The sequence below is a fragment of the Aquarana catesbeiana genome, linkage group LG10, assembly GCF_042186555.1.
Source record: "Aquarana catesbeiana isolate 2022-GZ linkage group LG10, ASM4218655v1, whole genome shotgun sequence".
Classification (NCBI taxonomy): domain Eukaryota; kingdom Metazoa; phylum Chordata; class Amphibia; order Anura; family Ranidae; genus Aquarana; species Aquarana catesbeiana.
The window spans coordinates 90,525,990-90,548,713 of record NC_133333.1 but is presented as its reverse complement, the minus strand read 5'-3'; the positions used below and the strand labels follow the sequence as shown (position 1 = coordinate 90,548,713).

Genomic DNA, 22,724 nt, shown 5'->3' with positions numbered 1-22,724 from the left:
CCTTTTTTCCCCACAAATAGAGCTTTCTTTTGGTGGTATTTGATCACCTCTGCGATTTTTATTTTTTACGCTATAAACAAAATAAGAGCGACAATTTTGAAAAAAAAAACGCATTATTTTTTACATTTTACTATAATAAATATCCCCCAAAAATATATAAAAAAATGTTTTTTCCTCAGTTTAGACCAATCGTATTCCTTTACATATTTTTGGTAAAAAAAAAAAAAAATCGCAATAAGCGTTTATTGATTGGTTTGCGCAAAAGTTATAGCGTTTACAAAATAGGGGATAGTTTTATGGCATTTTTATTAATCATTTTTTTTTTACTAGTAATGGTGGCGATTTTTATCATGACTGTGACATTATGGCGGACATTTTTGACACATTTTTGGACCAGTCATTTATACAGCGATCAGTGCTATAAAAATGCACTGATTCCTGTGTAAATGACACTGGCAGTGAAGGGGTTAACCACTAGGGGGCAGGGAGGGGTTAAGTCAGTACTGGGGAGTGATTACTAACTGTAGGGGGGATGGGCTAGCTGTGACACGTCACTGATCACTGCTCCCAATGACAGGGAGCAGAAATCAGTAACACTGTCACTAGGCAGAACGGGGAGATGCTGTTTTAGCATCTCCCCGTTCGTCCTCTCCGCGAGGCGATCGCGGGTATCCCAGCGGCGATCGAGTCCGCGGGACCCGTGACCCAACTCACGGAGCTCCCGGCTGGCGCGCGCACGCAATGGCACGGCGGGCAATTCAAATGGACGTACCTGTAAGCCCATTTGCCCAGCCGTGCCATTCTGCCGACGTACATCGGCATGCGCCGATCCGGAAGGGGTTAACAGTGCAAATGTGAAAAGTTCATAAATGGCTGGAGTTCAATGAAAAAGATCCCATGTGAGATATGGAGCATGGATCAAATACTTGACCGCGTGATACCCATCACCACAGTGAGGTAAAAGGCTTACCAGAAAGCCAGCGACCACCCTTATTCAGGGGGGTCACAAAGCTCTTGTTGGATCAAGGATCCACTGAAAGGATGTCCAGATATCCTGAGCGTCTCCCACCAGAAGCCTCCACAAACACGGGGCGATGATCAGATCTTCTCAATACCAAGATGTGCAGATATGCAAAGAAACAAAAACTCCAATAGTGCAATATTGTCTCTTTTGGGTATTTTAATGGTAAGTATTGCAGTGCTGCATACAGATATTCTGGCTCAAAAGACGAGTTTCCAGTACAAATGGATAAAAAGAAATTCCTTGCAAGTAAAAAGTCCACAAACGTGTATAAGTGATCTCGCATGCACAGAGCGTGTGTGCGTAACGTCCCGACGATCGTTTTGTCAGAAACGATGACGGACTTTTGATGACGGACTTTTTTTTAGCATCCTGCCAGTGCATGGCTCGCTTTCACACCGGAGAGGAGAGGCGCTTTACAGGCGCTGTTTTTAGCGCTATAGCCCCTCAGTGTGAAAGTAGCCTAAGTTCATTTAAAAATTTACATGAACATGCTTGAAATGAAGGAAAATATTTTCATCTTGATAATAAAATCAAGTTTAAAAAAAAAAAAATTTCACAATGCCTGCACCGACAAGAAGGTCTATTTTAATAAAAGCTGAAGGCCCCTCGCATCTTATTAGAAAGGCATGCTCATTCTGACATTTAAACCAATCAAGGACTTTTTTTTTTCTTCACATGTTTTCAAGGTATGCTAGGTATGAAAAGGGCAGGAACAAGCAAGGAAACAATCTATAGTTTCAGTGGCAGATGCCTCCGTTTCTGAAGATGAAAGCTACACAAGTGCAAATCAGCTAATATCCTAAACCAGAGAACCAAAATAGTGGGTTGCGCATGCCCTCTCACCTGTACGATTACTGGGAATCAGGGAATAGTATGCTAGGAGGGGTAACCACACACAGCTCCTATTTCCTAAGTCTTATGTTTTGTGCTATGACCAGCTTGGTCTTCAAATAACAAAAAAAGATAAATATTTAAAGTTTGGAATAATTATTCTGGGAAAATTTTTGAAAGCATACTGCTAACACATTAGAATGGGTTTTAACTCACTCTACCACAAAATGTAAATCTATTTCTTTTGCAAAGATCCCCATCACTTCGTATAAATGTGATACAGTGTCCCCGCTTTTCCTTTCTCTCTAAGAAAGGAAAAAAAGTTTTTGGCTGGAGTTGGGATTAAAGAAATGTGATGTCACTTTTGTTGCAACGTTAAAGCTAAAAGAATAGTTGAAGAGTTGGGATAACACATAATAGAAAATGTTCAACACCCATGTCTGTTTTAAAGAAAACACAACTCCATTTTAAATAAAAAAGGGCACATTTAATATATTACAGACCTGAATCCAGTAAAATACAACACAAAAAGTTTTTTTTTTTTTTTTTTAAGGGTGCTAAATTATATAAAAAATATTTTTCTTTACCCTTTAAACCTCTTGAAATCCTCCTGAAGTATAGAGGAACCCATGTAGCAACATGTACCCATGGGGTAGAAAGATAAAATGATATTCCTGCATTAATCAATGAGTGAGACATACTATCATGAAATCTGTGGCTTTTAAAGGAATATCGTTTACCTGAATACCTGTTATCGAAGTAACACAGGGCTGCCACTGTCGATCTACTTCAGAAAATGTTTGTTGTCTGGCTGTAGTACTTCCAAGTCATAGACCCAGAATAATTCCTTTCCTCTATGCTTTGTTCTCAGTCAGTGGCTCAAAGTACTGAAGTCAAAGAATCAGCATGACAGGCAGGCAAGTAGCATTTTAAGAAGACCAGCAAAGGTATATATATATATATATATACCTATACAGTACATCCAAGCATAACCTGTTACATATCAAACATATTAAGAGAGCCTAGTGTTGAAAATACAGCTGATGTAAAACTAAAGACTTTTTTTTTTAGCGTAGGAAAGAGTGGAGAGGGATCAGAACACCCTGCATGTTTTTATTGCCGTCTGTGCCCCTGTTGGGGACATTCTCCCCATTTGTCAGATTTACCATCATCACCAAAAGTAAAAGAAAATGACACATTTTGGGTTGCCCTAGACAGGAACAGAAGGGGAATCTTCCAATTGGGGACACTAGTTCTGGTGACAACCAGGGAATCCCTCATTTTGGAGGGATTTCCACTAAATTCCTGTTTTGGCTGTGGGACAGGAAGTGAAGGAAAATCTCTCCAATGGAAAACATGGCAGTGATTATTACCCTCTCCTTTATCTACAATGAAAAAGTTAGTTTTGCTTTTAGTTCTACTTTAGTATCCACAGGTCAACTGCATTATGGGATTCACTAAACAGAAAACAGCATAGAAAATGTTAATAGACAGTTTGCTTGCATGTTCACAGCTATTCGAAATGGTCCTTTCAAAGTTCCAGGCAAACGTGACATGTTCACATATCTTCCACACTCCACTTGTATGCAGATTCTTGGACAGCCTTCTTTTCCGAAATTCTAGCAAAATACTTGTTTTCAAATCCATTAGACCTACCAGGACAAACAAAATGTGTGAAGGAGGAATCTGCTTAACATTTATCATTTACGTTTTGTAAAATAATTCTACAGAGTAGAATTTACATTTAAAAGGAAAAAGCTTGTAGACACAAAATTGCATTGAAGTACTGTTGAACTATAAATGACTACTAAACGGCATTAAAAAATGAAAGCATGGAATGTGGAACTGCCTTTTAAATCTGTCTGAAAGAACTTAATTGCACCCATCAAACAGAATACAGTGCTGGAGGCTCTTTAAATTGAAGGCCCCTTAGGTGTGTTGTAGTAGAATTTCATATTAGCCAATGTATTTCATATTATTCATATCAATTTGCATATGTTTTATTGATAATATAATTATTATTCATATAGTATATAGTAGTGGTCTTATCAATATTCTATAGTAAAGCAATAGTTATTAGTCTTTAATGTATACTATGTTATCGCATAGACAGTCTTGATTTTTAAATGTTGAACTTTTGATGACCTCTCTGCCTTATGCTGGTATTTTTTAGAAGACAGTCACAAGTTTACTGGGTGAAAGGTTATTAGGATGGTTCATTTTAGGTTTTTAAGTCTACTACTTAGAAGAGAAACACTTTGACAGCAGTTGAACTACAGCCTGATAAGATAATATTCCTTGAGGTTAATAAACAAACACTGTCAAGAATAAGTGATAAAACTTCTTATACTAGTGGTTTAAAATGAATTATGTGGAATATGGGAAAGTTATGTACATTAATTAAGTTTGACAGGGTCAAAAAGGTCTGCTTGTGCCCTCATTAAAACTGTTAAAATACATTGAATAAGAGAACACGGATGTGAAAGTATAGATAATTAGACAATATTGAATAAAGCAGTTAGAGATTAAAAAAATATATTATATATAAATAAGTAATACAGTACCTTTCTGTGAAGCCAATATATGAATATACATACATGCATATAGGATTGTATAGTGAAAAACAATAAGAAATATAACACATAAAAGGTGGGGTTGTTGCAAGTTCACTTTCCCAAAGTCGTAAATCTGTATCCTCGAGTTGGTGAAGTCTTATCAGGACAAGGAGGGTTTAATGTAACACGATTGGGTGCCATACTGTCTCTAAACAAGTATTTTAACGGATAAAACCATAGACAAAACCAGTTATAAATAATTTTAACAAACATATAGGAATTCTGGGAATGAATATGTTTGTCTGGTTGTATGACAGGTGTCAGATTTATGGTTAGTTACATTGACGTAGATCTTAGCAACCAATCATGTTGTACCTAATATGCTTGCATTGTAAGAAACTGTATAAATTAGACCTGAATCTTGTAATACTTTCAACATAAACCTGTATGTTCCCAGCTGTTAATAAACCTGCATCACTGAGATCCTGCCTGGTTCGATACGTTATTATTCTACTTCAGTGTCAAACATGTTTGTGAGTTAATTTGACAAAGTGATAAGGTGTTTGGTAGTGGACTAAAGCCAGCCATAGAAGGATCAAATTTTCTGCTGAACCAGCCAAGATTCAAACTATGTATGGGCAGGCTGAATGTACCCAAGCTAATAAACTTGGTTACAAACAGACTGTTGGATTTTACATTCCATGATTGCTATCAGCTATTATAGCCGCTAGAAGTAATCACGGTGTTTTCCCGGCGAGGATGGCTCCCCCTGTCGGGAGAACACAGTGGCTCTGCGGGAGGGATTCCCTCAACAATCATAACCGTGTTGATGGGGGGAATCAAGCAAACCAGGAGGAAGGATGAATCCAGGAAACCACAGGTTGCAGGAAAGAATATCAGTTCATCTATAGCCAGCCATAGACAGTTCGAATCTCAGCTGGTTCAGCAGTTTTCAAACCATGTATGGACAAGACCGCTTGTACCCAAGTTGATTTATTGCTCAACTTGGGTACAACCAGCATTTCAGATTTTTTATGGGATTATTGCCAGCGGCTATAGCCTCTAGCAATAACCACTGTGTTCTCCCAGCAGGCACAGCTCCCTACTGACCGTGTTGATGAGGGAAAACAAGCAACATCTTTGGACGATTTAAGAAACCAAAAGAGAAAATATTTACAACAGGTTACTGGTCAGGCCAAAGCCTAGGTACAACGCATAATGGTAAAGTACAATTCTGGAACAGTTGCAAACCAATAGCAGTAATTGTACAGTACAAAAAAATGTATACAGCTACATCTTTAACCACTTGACCTCTAGCAGATTTACCCCCATTCATGACCAGGCCATTTTTTGCAACATGGCACTGCGTTACTTTAACTGACAATTGCGCAGTCATGCGATACTGTACCCAAACAAAATTTATGTCCTTTATTTCCCACAAATGGAGCAGGGAAAGAAAAATCGATTACTTCCCCATTGACAGGACAGGGCTCTGTCTTGTTCTAAATTCATGATGATTGCCAGATGCCGGCGGTAATCAATTGGCCGGCACATGCCGATCGACATCTGCTGTGTTTAATCCCAGCATGGCTGGGTCGCTGGCAGCACACGTGCCCCCCTACCCGGAAGCGTCACATACCTAGCACGTGATCTGGCACAGCCAAATTGCATTGCCATCGTATATCTACATTACATGGTCGGCAAGCGGTTAAAGAAAAAGCTTTATTACACATTATTTTGTTGCTCCTGTGCCCTAGGCAACTAACTACTTTTTCCTTCTTTCTAGCTGGTCTCACTGCAGAGATAGCGTAATCAAAAGCCAACCCCCCCTGTCAGACCACATATCTAGCAAAAAGACAAATAATTTAATTGGTTAGGATTGACAGCGCAGGAAATACTATTGGTACACATAGGCAAGCTGCACATATATTTCTATCTATTTATAATATGTATGTATCTGGAAAAAAACGTATCCTTTAAAAGGCAGGGGTCTTCAAACTATGGCCCTCCAGTTGTTCAGGAACTATGATTCCCATCATGCCCAGTCATGTCTGTGAATGTCAGAGTTTTACAACGCCTCATGGGATGTGTAGTTCTGCAGCAGCTGGAGGGCCGAAGTTTGAGGATCCCTGCTTTAAGGCATATAGTTAGTGCTGATCCACTACCCAACAATGCAACATACAGGGTTAATGCCCAGCTGCCGGTGTAGACACCTGCCATATACTGGAAAAAAAGAGGAGGAAGAGCCTTTCATAAAACTAGGGGGGAATTAAAACTTTAATACAGGTGTAGAAAACTCAGCCTCTTAGCGCATAACTAAGTAAAAGCCTTTCAACAACCTTACAGCTTATATACACAAAAAGACTGGGAAGATAAAAGTACAAAAGAAAATTTAAAGTGGTATTAAAACCATTAAAAAAAAAAAAAAAAAAAAAAAAAAAAAAAAAAAAAACAGGTAGAGTTTTTATGACAGAAGAAATCGTTGGTCTCTTCTGTCATAAATGCTTCCCCCTGCCTGTAGGTGGTAATATAGACTGGGTCAAGCATTAGCAGCTCAGAATACTTTTATAGCACCAGCTCTGGGCCATGATGAATTGACTCCCAAGTGCATGCGTGGGAATGACATTCAAGCGGCTGAACAGCACAAACCTGGAAGAAGATGGAAGTGTCTGAGTACTTACAGCGCAGCATGGCATCCTTTTAAAAGGTAAGTCTGTCATAATGCGGCACATAATATATGTGGTACATACTAGCTCATTACTCTATTAACTTGTAGGGGGCCCATTTAGAAAACATTTTTAGCAGAGTTTAATTCAGCTTTAACAATAAACTTTCAAAATAAACTAAAACTTAACTGGAAAACATTGGATTGCCATCTTTACCCTTCCTTGATCCAAGTGTAATAAATTAAAAAAAAAAAAAAATTGAATGATGGAAAGCCTAATTCAGGAACAGTACTACTGTAGTATTCAGGAAACCCTGAGGGCGTGAAGGCAATGTAGTTGATGAGAAACGTATTACAATATTTTCACTTATAAAATATATCTAGCAAAAAACAACAGCAGGTTATATCGCTTATTGAAAAAAAAAAAAAGCCATTAACTTTAAAGTAGAATCCCAGTCAAAAATGAAAATGTACACTTGATAAGTATGTATATTATATACATTTTTTATACTACCTAATACTATGTATTATTGTAATTGCTGAATATCCAATTAGTAAAAACTGTCTAATCTAGAGAATCAGCCGAATGTGGCTGCTCACAGACCTTTCCTGGTACTGTTGTCATTGTGTCTATGCAAACAGCACAGCACAGGCCCGCCTTGCCCCATTTATGATGTCATATGTTTTTTTCATGAATGAGGACACACTAGTGTCCTCATTTATGAGAGTGCTCTGACAGAAGGAACTGGAGGAAGGAGACATGCCCAGAAGCTGCCCTAGCTGTATGAACAAAGTGGCATGACTGCAAAGCATTATAATGAAAAAAGGGACAAACAGATTCACCAGCTTGTTGCCGGCCCACAGTAGCTATACTGTGAGCGGACGGCAGGTCCAGGCTGGGCGACATACCCGTTTGTCATGGCCTTTCTTCCGGGTTCAGGTGCGCGTCCCCTGCCAGTCCATGCTGTGACTGGACAAAGCACAAGTTTGGCAACCGATTTCAGCCAATGATTTTGGCTGAAGTCAGCTGATCAGCTGTGTCCAATCACACCCAGAGTTCTGTGTTTACAAAAACACAAAACTATATATGTGTACAGGGAACGGCGATCTGTTTGCTTCTTCCCCCTGCAAAGCAGGATTTTTTTTGTACCAAAGACATCTACAAGAATACATTTTGAAGAAATTTTATTGGATGTGTTTAACAGAAAGTAGAAAATAGTCTTTTTTTTTTTTTTTTTTTTAATTTCTGTATTTTTTTTTTCATTTCTATCACAAAAAATAAAAAACCCAGTAGTGATCAAATACCACCAAAAGAAAGCTCTGAGTGAAAACATTGATAAAAATGTAATTTGCGTACTGTGTTGCATGACTGCGCAATTGCCAGTTAAAGTAGAAAAGTGCTGAATAGCAAAAAATGCTCTGGTCATGAAGGGGGTAAAACCTTCCGCAGCTCAAGTGGTTAAACCCCTTAGTGCCGGCCCTTAACAGGCTTTAGAATGCCGTGAGGCAGGGTGGGGCTTATGGTCAAGTGACCGCCATAATTAGCGGTCACATAATCTAAAAAGCTCCCGTTCGCAAGAAGCGAATGTAGTCGGCAGTAACTGTGCTGGGAGTGCGCACTCTCGTCACAGCTCTATTGCAGGCAAATATGCAGCCACTCGGCGCCAAGGCCCGGCCACCAAGAAGCCACATATTTGCATGTGCTCAGCGAAAAGAGGTTAAATAAATGTACACATAATGATGGAGTTAGATTGTTTAGCTGAATGTGGGGAGTTAATGGAATACAAGCTTTACTTTACTTTGATAATTTTATGCTTGCCATGTTGAACTGGCAGCACCAGTGTTTGGTTCTGAATGTACACATATTAATGGGTAACAGGGTCAGTAATGTTGACCAAACATTACATAATATAGTTTGTATATGAACTCACATACCTGTCAACACCGTCCCAGCGGTACCCTGGCCAGATATTAAATCTGTTTAGAGGAGGATTTGAACCCTTATATCTTGGGCGCTCTGGAGAGGGAAAAAAAAAAAAAAAAGCATTTCATCTCTAATTTGCTGTCACACAACAAAACAATAAAAAAAATAAATAAATAAATAAATAAAAAAGTAAAAAATAAATAATAATAAAAAAAGTGTCAAAGTCCTAACAATAATTTAAACAACAAAGAGAATCGCTGAGGTACTCAGACATCTTAGAAGGCAATGCTGTGTGTCCAGTTTATTTCTACAGTTGGAAGGAATGCGGAAAACACAGCAACCCATTTCTGTGAAGAACAGCTGCCATAAGGATTTCCTACCTTCTCCATCAAATCTTTAAATGCCTAATTTTGCTGAATATGGCTTGATCAAGCCACAGTCATCTAATGCCTATAGGTAAAGCTGGCCATACGCCGACAGATTTTTTTTCCATTCATCCAGCGGATTGAGTGAAAAAAATCTAACAGATTATGCCATCCATGCTAACCTGCCTGTATCATTTTGAATAGAGGAGCTGTTCGCCTGACAATTTTGCGACCAGCTCCAATGATTTTGCAAACAAAGGATGTTGGGAGGAATGGTGCTGGCTCATCAGGAACTGGGAAAATTTGCTACGTTCATGGACAGCTTAAATTTTACATGGTAAATTTATGTACAGCAAAAAGAGCATGAAACTGTTCCACTTTGGCGATTATCTTCAAGCAGCTATAGAAGAGATCTACCACATTTCAAGTCAATTTGCTATAATAACACATTAAAGAAAGCTACCCTCAAGTAAACAATAATTGGCAATCCACATACACATTTTCTGCTTTTTAATATACATATATAAATAAAAGAGTTCTATACCTAACAGGGATTTTATTAAAAGGGAGTCCACTCTTTATGTGTATACACTGCTGCTCTGTCTCTACAATTTCACTATACATGGCAATTCTTTCAATTCCATGACTACAAGGGAGTACTGCTAAATGTATCAATAAGATTTGTGATAGGCAATTAAACAGGCAAGAGTTGCACCCAGATTCTGTAAAACAAATTAAAAAAAGTCTGCTACAGAATTTACCCAGTCACTTCTTACCACATTGTACCTTCATGGCTCTGAAGATTGCTACAGTTCCGTTTTTTGGGGACATTTACCTTTTTTGCTTTGTTCTTCATTCTTCTTTTTCAGGAACTTAGCCATTGGATCTCCATCCCTTTCCTGTTCACGTAACAAGCGATCTAGGTCAGTGTCATCAATGTATCGAGCCAGAGGCTTAGACATCTCCCGAGCTGCATCTTCCACTTTTTGACGCTGCTGTTTCTGTTGTACCAGACTGAAAGAAATTGCACATTGTCACCTCACAATTTTGCTGTCTATTGCCTGCATTATAGCTGCTTGCAGTAATAAAAAGTATTAGCTCTCATACCCTTTGCCCCACTGGGCATACTTCTCATCACGTTTCTCTTGTATGGCTTGTTTCTGAAGCTGCTGTTCACGCTCTGCTTTTAAGTCTCTCCGTTTTCCGCTTTTGTCTCTGAAAATGGTTTCTGTATTTCTTGAATCCTCTGCACAGAAAATACATTACAAAATTTGGAGAAAAAAAGCGGTTTCAAACATTAAAGAAACAGGGAAAAAATGTAACTGGTCATTCAACCTCAGCCTTTGTGTAGTTTTCCAATTGTGAATTAATCTTTTTTTCTACTTGGAGGATTTTTTTTGTCAATGTCACTGCCACAGGGGCGAGAAGTAAACTTTGTCCAGTGCTGTAAACAAAAGGCCTTGCAATTGGTACTTATGGAACTGGGAAAAGTGTGTCAACCATCAGAATCAGAAAATTACCCTAAGGCAAGAACTAGGTGATTTGCATTTCTTTTCAGCCAGTGATCTGCTGAACTGAAAAAAGGATCACTCACAGACTTTAATTCTGTATATTAGATGTGCTATATAAAATTGTTTAATGTACTTATTTATAAATGTTTATTCAGGCATTCATCTAGGGGTGGTAGTTAGACCAATGCATGCAACGCCTAACGTGATGGACGTAATGGAACACTCCTTCTTAGTCATTGCAAACAAGGAATCGATCTCTGACCAGTCTGATAGAGCTGGAGAACAAGTCTGTAAATAACATCTACAAACCCTTACTTGCCCCTATACCCACTGACAGAATCTGATATCTCTAGATTTTCACATAACATACAATTTTATTCTTGTATATACCTCACAAAGCTAAGGTCATGTTTCTGTCTGATATTTTTCAGCAAATGCAGTGTTTTAATGAGACAAAACATGAGGGAAGTGTGCAAGTATTCCAGAGATGTCCTGGATAGAGAAATTTTGACTTCCTCATAAAATCCAAAATTTTGGCGTACCGTACAGTGCAGGACACAGGCTGGATATTTGAGACCCTTGGTTAGAGGCTGGTACCTGCAGGTGATTGGACACTGGGCAAGTTTTGCTTGACATGCTTTTCCTGGGCATACCCTTAAAACCTTACCTACTATGCAAGAGCTCTTTAGCAAGCAATGCAGAGTAAAAAGAGTACAGTACAGGACACAGACTGTGTATTCAAAGACCCTGAGACATCCCAGAAGAATGAATAAGAAGGGTGGGCAACAACAAAGCAAACAGAACCGTGCCAAAAGGCTGAACAATAACAAGGGTCAACAGATCCTTGGAGTCGAAAGCTGTGTCCACAGAAACTTGAAAGTCCACCTGGTAGAACCTGGAGAAAAGTATACACTGAAGACCAAGTGGGGCCTTGCAAAGCTGAGCAACAGAGGATTAATGTCAGGATAGCCAGGAAACACTCACTGATGTGGTGGAGTGAACATGTGAGAGTGCTGGAGGTGTTCTATGCTTTAGAATGTATGGTGAGGCGAGTTGTTGGCAATAAGGGATTTTGAGGTAGGAGATAATTTGCAAGGCCCTGACGACAAGACAAAAGAAAACCTCTTTTTTTTTTTTTTTTTAATACAGTCATGGCCAAAAATACTGGCACCTCTGCATTTGTCAGATAATGCACCGCTTCACTGAGAAAATTGTTGTCATTACAAATATAAACTAAAAATTGTGCGCTAGCATAACATGTAATAAGGTTTTACGATTAGAAGGCTCCTTGAGGTGATATCCAGAGCTACAATATATTTAAATCCCAATGCAAGTAAATAACAAAACAACAAATTTATAACATATCTCCATAAAGAATTAATAGAAAAAGAAATAGAAATGAAAGTTCTGAAGATGCGATTGAACACTCAATCGTTTAAAAGACGCCACATTCAGTCCATAAAAAACAAAATAGCAAAAACAAAAATTGTGAGGAAGAAAAGCCGTTCCTTTGATGTGTCACATCAGGGTAGAAAGGTGAAAAGGGTGCAGAGACACTTCCGAGCCACCATTAATTGCGGGAGAGGAGTAATGGATGTACCCTTACCCCATTTGTTGGACCTCCTCTGTGGCGAGGTCATACGCACTTGCAGATATAACCCTCTGCAGGGACAGATGAAATATAGATGTCCGGGTCTTGCTTACGAGCACCACCAACTCAGAGCTGATCTTACTGCTGCAGCGTCAGGAGGGAGACTCGTGGTTCGGAGGATCCATGAATAAGAAAAAGGGGAAAAAACTCTGATGGTGTAGTAATAACGTGCCCCGTAGAAGACGTCACGTATGACGAAACATGTAGGGCGTGGCCTCGCAGTGCTTGCCATCACGTGTTCCATGTTTGCACGGGCGTTCAGCCTTTGTTTTTATGCCGGCTTGTTAAATCCAATGATTTTTATACTTAAAAAACAAAGGTATAAATACAAAAATTCAAGTAATAAATTCCTCATTATTATTACTACACCATCGGAGTTTTTTCCCCTTTTTCTTATTCATGAATCCTCCGAACCACGAGTGAGCTTTTGATAGTGTACAAAAGTTTTTGTCAGCAGAATCTTTAAATGAAGGAACATCTTCTATAGGCACAGTAAGATGTTTATTTAAGACTGATTCAGCAGGGTCTACTAAGAAGAACAATAAACCACTTTTTGGCAAATTATTTTTCCAATGGCTACAGTTTGGTAAAGATTCTCAGAAGGATGAAAATCTTTTCAGGATTAACACAATCATCAAAAATTGCCAATTCTACTTATTTATGTATGGGGAATGTTTTTTTTTTTTAGACCTCGTAATACCCAAGGGAGCGTGGAGAGACTGAGGAAATTCTAGTGCTACAATGTCAAGGCTTTTGTGCACAGCAGAAGTGAGCATACTGGCAAGTACACTGCGTGAAGCAATAACTTGCAAGTGTATGAGAGGCCGGAGGTGAGAAATCTTCCACAGCCTCCTTTAACACTGCCTCTGGATCCTCTTCATTCCCCTCAATGTCTGCATCTTCTAGAGGTGGCATTTCACAGCAGAGATGGCAGGGGTGGAAAAGGAGCTTGGCTCTTTTATGCTCTGGACAGTGATGACTGTATTGTTAGTTGTCCAAGTTTTCCTTGGTAGGGTAGAACACTTGTTGCATGCCTGAGATAGAGCTAGAATGGAATGCAGAGACTGATGTTAACCACTTCAGGTCCACCCTATAGCAGTTTTACTGCCACGGGGCGAAACGTGTGCGCCAGATAACATACATATAAGTGATCTGACACTTCTGGGTAATCAGGGACAAGTTGTATAGACTTCGCCCTTTATGAAGGGCATGCCCCCAGAGGGGTCTTCAGGGTCTGGGCTCCATAGTGATGGACCATGGCCTTGGACCTGTATAGCACCCTGTGGCTAACTCCATGCATTGTACGAAGTGCCATGGAGATTGCTGAAGCAGGATCCCTTGCCCAAAGCAAAAATATAGGCCATCCCCACACAGCGGGGTCCATGTACAGCTCCCAAGGTTATACCAAGGCTACACTGATCTAGATGCACTGATTCTCTTTTTTAACTAAAAAATAGTGAGAAGTTGATTGAAGAATATGAAGTAAAATAATAAACTGATGAAGGAAAGGATTTCACCTGAAGGTAGCACCCTATAGCCCAGGGTGCATGAATATCCACCAGGAGTCCTGTACTGTACTGATTAAGATAATTATTTTCCTGATGTAATAAAATATAAAAATGTGGCACTGAAATAGTTAGGCTTAAAATTGCAGGCATCTTATATTAAATGATTCTAAGTTTTCTACTCCTCTCACCTACATTGTCTGTATGATGTACACCCAGGGGGCATATCCAGCACAGTTTTGCCAGTGTCCAATAACCTGAAGGTGCCTATAACCCGTGGTCTATTCATATTCAGCTTGTATCCTGTACCATTAGGATTTTTTTTTTCTTTTTGCCAAGGCACACACTTTAACCACAGAAGAAAAGACGAAAGGGTTTGTGTTTTCAACAAGCAGCATTGGGAACAGGACCTCTACTCTCCATATAAGAAAGACCTATGCATTGTCTTATTAAAATGTACAATTTAGGAAAAAACTGAGCAGCAAAGCTTAGGAAAACTTTGCTCAACACCCCCAATAACTTTGCCATTACTGTGCAAGAAAAACTGCAACAATTCATATCATTCATATCAATCTGCAGTGTTCCACTCACGTTCTAGATTACTGTTGTCTTTCCGAGTCCTCCTCTCCTCTTCCTGCTCTTCTCTCAAAACCTCAGCAGAGACAAGGCCAACTCTTCCACCAGAAAGCATCTGAAACATTTACAGGATGTTTAACCCTTTTGCTGTCAGAGCTGTTTTTTGCAAACATTTAAAAAATAATTGTAGGCCTGAAGATTAGTTAAAACGACCCCCTCCCGACCATTAAACATATACTGCACTCTGGAGAATAAAATTATATAAATAGTTCTATTTTTTATGACAAATATTTGCATAACAGTTTATTAAGCACTAATTTTTTGGAAAAAATACAAAGTTAATTTTAGGGCAAACAAATGTAATATATTTTTTGTGGGCGGGTCATCCACCAAAAATTAGAACAGGAATACTCACTATGCCCAAGTGCACATGGGGCAGGGATTTCCGGACCCAGTATGATACTATCAAGCTGCACATTTACTACGGATACTGGACTGGTGCAATCATAGTCGGATAAAGAGCTGGGTATCCCTGGAGCAACATATATCCTCTATTCCACTCAAGGCCCCCCCATGGATTAATTGTGTATGGCTCAGGTAAGTGAGCAGCCTATCACTTTTGGTGCCAGTAATATGAAACCCAGACTTTCCGTCAGGTATGACCGATCCCAAATTTCATCAGTTCTTAGAAGTAGGCAAGTTCCCACTGCCGGATTTTTGGAGACTCAAATGTCTGAAAATACAATCCATGCTTTCACATCTTTACCAACATGGCAGGCAAGACAACTACAGCACCATCTTATTTCACTACCACAGAGTTCAGAATTTTTAGATTCGCACACTAGTTTTGAGAGATTGCGTGTAGAGGCCCAGCCAATACGGCGGGGACCATCCAAGGTGCATGCTGTATTAATAGCACCATCTGAGTCACACGTTTCCTTTTTTATATTGGCATGGAAAAATGATTTTAACAGAACATTTTCAGCTGATCAAAGGGTTCTATTATTTCATACAAAAATCTTCTATCACTTTGAAACTGCAGGAAGCAGGCTATAAGCTTTTGACTAGATGGTATAAGATCTCCAGAGAAACTGCACTGAATGTCCTCTAATGCTGACCCTATCTGTTGGCGATGCAGAGAAGGATGGGGAACACTTTTCCATATTTTCTGGACAGGTCCCAGAATTTGCCCCTATTGGCAAGAGGTGTTCGCTTTGATTAAAGATATCTCTGGTCTCTCCATTGAGAGAGACACAGCAGCATGTTCAGCCCTCTCTCAAGGGGTAGATAAATCGCCAATCGGTGGTAAGACACCTCCTTAATGCGGCGAGGGCCTGTATACCGGAACATTGGAAGTCCTCCAACCACTAAATTAGAACAGTGAATGGGATATTGCATATGGAGGAGCTTACGACATTGGTGAAAAGACAGGAATCCTGTTTCCGTAAAACCTGGGGTGGATGGATTCATTTCACCTCAACAGTGAAATACAGTATAAGGCATTCTGTCCCAAAATATCATCATTTAATATAGTAAGTCAATAACACTATGGAAATAAAACTTTTTTTTTATTTAGTTATTTTTTGTATTTTTCTGGAGGATAGGGGAGTGATAGGATGGGGGAGTGAAAAAAAAAAGGAGGAAAATGATGCGGGGCTCTGTGCATCATCCTCACAAATGACATGGACATATACATAAGTCAAAATGTAATAGTCATTTATTGCTTTCTTAAGAGCCATGAGCCGAGGAGGCGTGCCAGGTACATATGGGTGTATTGTAAATGTGTATTCTGTACTCGACAATTATGGCTTATGTATATGTGGAATTTTTAATAAATTTGTTATAAAGAGTATTAAAAAAAAAAAAGAAAGCCAACATTCGGCTTGCGGATTGTTCCAGCGATCTTTACCGTGCTGCTATGTCCAAAGTCGTACAGATTTTTCCACAGAAATCATCTTCTTTTGCATGTGCACTGCGTGTTCCCATTTAAATCTATGCTAAACTGTACCCATGGCAGCCAGCGGCGGAGCCCCGTGAAGTATGCCTTTTTCCTCTAGAATAAATGGGGCCGCAGTGCGACAAGATAAATAGTCTGTAAAAAGTCTGTGCAGCTCCAGGCGGAGCAGCACAGTGAATATCACTGGAACATGGGCCGAGGTAATTGTTAAAACTGGGTCAGCAGCAATTGGGGTGGGAGAGTATTTAAAAGGACATCTGTACCAAAAAACAGTTGTCCCTAATTGTTGCATTTGTTTATCCTATTTTGCAAATTCAGGTAATGCTCAATTCCTTGGAAAATGCAAGCTTGGAATGCCATACAGAAAAAAATATAGGATTGAAAGGAATATACGCTCATTGGCCACTTCACTAGGTACACCTAGGTAACACAAATTGATAATCAGCCAATCACATGGCAGCGACTCAATGAATTTAGGCATCTAGACGTGGTGAAGATGACTTGCTAAAGTTCAAACCGAGCAGAGAATGGGCAGACTGGTTCGAGATGACAGAAAGGCAACAGTAATTCACATAACCACTTGTTACAACCAAGGTATACAGAATACCATCTCTGAACGCACAACACACCGAACCTTGAAGCAGATGGGCTACAGCAGCAGTAGACCACACCAGGTGCCACTCCTGTCATCTAAGAATAGGAAACTGAGGCTACAATTCATACATGCTCATCAAAATTGGACAATAGAAGATTGGAAAGACATTGCCTGAAGAGGTCGACCGATATATCGGCCGATATTTGGCCATTTTGGAGAAATCAGCATCGGCTGATTATTTTCCAAATTCGGCCGATATTGAACACTGGCTGAACCTCTGCCAGCAGAGTGTGGAGAAGGGAGGAGGAACGTGGGGTAGAGCAGCGCCGCGGTGTGTGAAACTATATGGAGAGAGAGAATTGAGGTTGGATGTCGGGGGTGGGTGGGACTCAGCTATCCAACACCAGCCAGTGGGATCTGGGCAGGCCGCTACATGTATGTGGCCCCGCCCTTTTCTTAAACAGCCCAATCATTGGCTGGATAGCTGCTGGGTCCCGCCCACCCCGGGTCTCATCCACCTCCGACATCACGCTGAATTTGTCAGCTCCTCTCTCTCTCTCCATACAGTTTCACACACCGCGGCGCTGCAGAGAGCATTCAGTTTCACACAGTTACGCTATCGGCTGTGAAACCTGCCACTGCCATCCACTGCCGCCTGCCAGTGCCAATCAGTGCATGCCAGTGCCACCCATTGCCACCTTCCAGTGCCAATTAGTGCCATCCAGTGCCATCTGCCAGTGCCAATCAGTGCCACCTGCCAGTGCCAATCAGTGCCACCTGCCAGTGCCAATTGGTGTCACCTGACAATCAGTGCCAACCTGTGCCATTTGCCAGTGTCAACCAGTGCCACCTGCCAAAAAAAAACGGCCGCAAAAATCGGGATCATATATCGGCCATCCCAATTTCTAAATATTAGCATCGGCCAGAGAAAAACCCATAACAGTCGACCTCTAATTGCCTGGTCTGATGAGTCTCGATTTCAGCTGCGACATTCAGATGGTAGGGTCAGAATTCAGCGTAAACATGAAAGCATGGATCCATCCTGCCTGGTGGTGGATGTGTAATGGTGTGGGGGATATTTTCCTGGCAAGCTTTGGGCCCCTTTACACCAATTGAACATCGGTTAAACGCCACGACCTACCTGAGTATTGTTGCTGATCATATCCATCCCTTTATGACTACAGTGCACCTGTCTTCAGTCAGCAAGATATTGCACAATGTCACAAAGCTCAAATCATCTCAAAACTGGTTTCTTGAACATGACAATGAGTTCACTAGTGGCGGCCCATCCACTAGGGGCGCAGGTGTGCCCCCCATCCACGGGTCCAGTCCCCTGATCTACATGCAGAGTGTCGGACACATGGATTCCAATGGGGGGGGGGGGTTGAAGCACATGATTAGAGCCAGAGGCTCTAATAAGCTTAAAAAAAAAACAAAAAAAAAAACAAAAAAAAAACGATGGTCTCGGGGTGAAAGCACTGTGCTAATGAATAGGTCAGGTCCAATAGCGAATGAATGGTCAGGTCTATCTGCCCCCCCCCCTTTCCTCCCGACCGATGGAGCACCAGCTTGCACTGGAGTTCACTGTACTCCAATGGCCTCCACCAGATCTCAATCCAACAGAGCACCTTAGGAATGTGGTGGAACAGGAGATTCGCATCATGGATATGCAGCTGACAAATCTGCAGCAACTGCGTGATGCCATCATGTCAATATGGATCAAAATGTCTGAAGAACGTTTCCAAACACCTTGTTGAATTCATTCCATAGAGAATGAAAGCGTTTGTTAACCTCAAAAACAAAAAAAACAAAAAAATGCAGATTCTGGTCCCTTAAAGCAGATTACACAGCACAACGCTTGTGTTATGTAATCTGCCCGCCTCTAAACTGTAAAAAAAAAAAAAAAAAAAAAAAAAAAAAAAACCCTAAACCTACCACTTCCTGTATGCCCTCTCTAATCAGACTATGATAACCAGGGCAGCTCTGCCCTGATCACTGTGGTCGAAGTGCCTCCCTCTGTGATAGGCTGCCCTGCTCCACTCTACTCTCTCCCCCTCCTTCCTGCCTGTCATTTTACTGCCAGCCTATATATCAGAGGCTGGCATAGCACACTGTCATTTGTATTAAAAAACGAGCGCTGTAAATACCTAATATCAGCTGTCTTCAGGCCGGTCATGTGACTCGCGGCTGCTTTACAGCTACGATACATTGCTTCTGCGGAGGAGCAGAGCGGCCACGTGATCTCCCCGGCTGACGTCATGTATCGTAGCTAGAAAATGGCCACGAGTGATGGGACTGGCCTGAAGACAGCTGATATTAGGTATTTACAGCACTCGTTTTTTAAAACGAATGAAATAGTGTGCTATTCCAGTCTCTAATAGAGTGGCTGGCATAGACTTGTGTAGATGGGTTAACAAACCCTTTAAGGCAGTTCTGAAGGCAAAAGGGGTCTAACCAGGTACTAGCAAGGTGTACCTAATAAAGTGGCCTGCGCGATTAATCGTTACAAAATCGTTACCGCAATCCAAACCCCCTCACAACCCTAATACAGCATCTTCCCGATTAATGTTAAAAAAAAAAGTGCAGAGCCGAACAGAGCTGTCAAAAGGAAAAAAAAGTAAGGAGCTAGACAAATGCTGTGGTTAGTAGCTGCCCCCTCCTTCTTTGACAAAAACAAAGGCTAACCACATAACCATGGCAACTTTCTAACAAGCATGTTTAAAAAAAACACCCAAGCACTGGCCTCATGTTCGAGAAATAGGCATCATTCATTGTAGGAAATGCAAATTACTGACCTACCACCACCCAAAAACTAGTAGACCCAGGTGGGAATATTATGAACACTTCAAGTCTATGGGTAGCCAAAACCACTTACCTTGGAACCTCCACTTCTCTGTGAGTACGAGGAACCTCTTTCTGACTTAACTCTACTAGGTGGAGGTAAACTGTCTGGGTCTCTGCAATCTGCACGTCGAGGAGGTGACAGGTCGGAATCGGAACCCCTCTGCTGCACATGCCTTGGGGGAGACAAGTCTGAGTCAGAGTCTCTTTGTCCAACTGTAGAAAAATAAGTAAGGTGCAAAAAAAAAAAAAAAGTTATAAATCTGAGAACTGAGGCCATGGAGTCCCCACTAAATACTACACACCACACAAATAAAAATGAATATTTTAGGTCTGAAGATAACCTAAAATCCCCAAAATATTAAAAATTTTCTGAAATCAGAGACCCGGCTCTATATTTTTTTAAATTGAGCTACTGTATACTGTATGCTCTATATTTTCAAAATTCAAATTGAATGCGTTTGTGTGTACTAAAATAAATACCCACATTTAAAAGATGAGGCTGCATCAGAGAAAGAGATAATATGGGACGTTCAAAACTGCCATGAAGTCCATGAAACAAGAATTTATGATACCCAAAATTGTCCATAGGGGACAACTACAAATATTTTACAGCTCAGCAATTTAGAGTGAACAGTGAATGATGGACCTAGAATTATTTTTGTCATGCTGGTGTGCATGGTGACATTCAATACGCATAGTGCACTTGCCATTTTTGTACACATCCACCCTTATGCGTGCATTTGCAGCGCTGCAGCAGCTGATCAAATGCTGGTTTTCCAGCAGAATCATTTGATACAAGCCAGTCTAGCGATCAGCTTCTGTTGAACAGAGAAGGCTACACACAACGAAATTCATCCAGTCCCTACTGAACTGGCCGAACTTCGATCCATGTGTACCAAGCCTAAAAAGTACTTGATATTAATGTGAAAATGAAAGCAGATATTAATTAGAATTCTTGTGGTCCAAATTGAAAACAATGCCTTTTACTACCACTTTTTAATACAGTGCTGCCATTTTAACCAATCCTTGTCACTCCTCTTCCTGGTAGCTTCATTTGCCCACAGTCTACATCATCTCTAAATCCTGCACATGTGCACTAACATTCGTCTGCAGCATTGACAGGCAAGATAGAAATATCCCTTCCTTAGATGTACTCTGTGCTCAGCCCTGCTTTACATATTAACACAGTGGTTCTCAACTCCTGCCCTCAGGACCCACTAACAGGCCAGGTTTGCAAGATAACTGAAATACATCACAGATGATATAATTTGCTGCTCAGAGATTGCAGTATTCTAGTCTGCATCTCCCCAAGGTGATACTTTCAAATCTGGCCTGTTAGTGGGTCCTGAGGACAGGAGTTGAGAACCACTGTACTAACAGAACAGTGTTCAGTGAGCATAGAGGAAAGGTTATAAATGTCACATGAGCACCAATCACTCCCCCTTCAGATGGAAGGCAACACCTTAGTTATATAATTCTTGAACAGCCCTTTACAGACTGCTATCAGAGCGGCACCTTCAGTTATGAGAGGTCCTCACTGGTTGTCATCTACAAACACTGGTGTCACTCCGTAAACTTCCCTGCAACACTCTCATAGCTCCTCAATCCCCCATTTGCACCATTTGCAGATCCAAGGTCCCCCCCCCCCGTGGATCTGCACATGAAAGAAACCAAGTAAATACCATGCAACAAAAATGATGTTACATAGCATTTCTCAATGAAGTTTCAGAACACAGTTCAGCAGCTTTATTTTACATAGCAGTTTTTATAATACAGACCACAAAGTCCTCACAAGATCAGAAGTTACAGCAGTGGCAGGGAAAGAGGAAAACAACACACAAAACAAAACACACAAAACAAACCCAAGATACTTCTTTGAAGTGTTTTAGAGAATGGTCTGCATGCATTAAATTGGTATTAAACCCAAAAGCAAACAATAATTAGATGTGGTGGCTGCTTTAGTTTTTTTTTTTTTTTAAGCTTTCTTTTATTTTCACCTGGTGATTTGGCTAGCATCTCCATTTTTCAACAGAACAAGCTGTTCTGTACTATTGGGTACTTACAATGATCAGCTTGGTGCTTTAACTGCAGTGTGAGCTAGAGTTTGGCATAATTTTTTTAGTGTATCTAAATCTGCTAGGACATTTAATACTCACCTCCCGCCAGACCGACAATGCTGGTGTCCCTGTGCTCCTTCAAACAGAGTGAAGGCATGCTAATATAGATCATCAGATCAGTTGTGTTAGGCTTGGTTTAGACATAAGCGGTGCGGGAAACACAGTGAATACTGTGGGTTTCACAGCATTCACATGAACCTCAGGGGGTGTCAATGTTACGTCTACCTGCATTCCAAAGTTAGCTCTGAAGAAGTGGGGATATACCTCGAAACACGTCAGCTTTCTTTGGACTTTCTTCCAACCCAAGTTTACTGCCCAGCAGATCTTGCTGGATTAGGCACATGATGGACTTTTTATTATCTGCTTGATTTTACCACTCGTTTGTGAGTATGCAGCTTTACCTACAAAAAAATGTCAGTGTTATAAAAGGTAAGGCACAAGGCTGGTGCACCCTCTGTCCTTGTTTTCTTTTAGAGTTTCTTCTGGGTTCCCCCTGACCTGTTGAGAGTGGCAGCACAGCTAATGCAGTGGCATGATTTGTGGAGATCTCCATTCCCTATTTACCCCACCGCAAACCTTAGTGCAGGAGCATTTGTTTCTTTTT

General features: G+C 40.6%; 1 protein-coding gene across 1 annotated transcript in view; it reads right to left on the bottom strand.

Annotated features, from left to right (window-relative positions):
- Positions 1-2,320: 2,320 nt before the first annotated feature.
- Positions 2,321-22,724, bottom strand: part of BUD13 (BUD13 homolog) — a 54,278-nt gene continuing 33,874 nt past the window's right edge. The window contains exons 6-11 of the mRNA XM_073602395.1: positions 20,035-20,216; positions 14,623-14,722; positions 10,472-10,610; positions 10,200-10,378; positions 9,011-9,092; positions 2,321-3,507 (exon numbers count right to left, since the gene is read on the bottom strand). Of these exons, the coding sequence (XP_073458496.1) occupies positions 3,414-3,507; positions 9,011-9,092; positions 10,200-10,378; positions 10,472-10,610; positions 14,623-14,722; positions 20,035-20,216 (776 nt within the window). The 3' untranslated portion in view covers positions 2,321-3,413. The remainder of the gene's footprint in view (positions 3,508-9,010; positions 9,093-10,199; positions 10,379-10,471; positions 10,611-14,622; positions 14,723-20,034; positions 20,217-22,724) is intronic.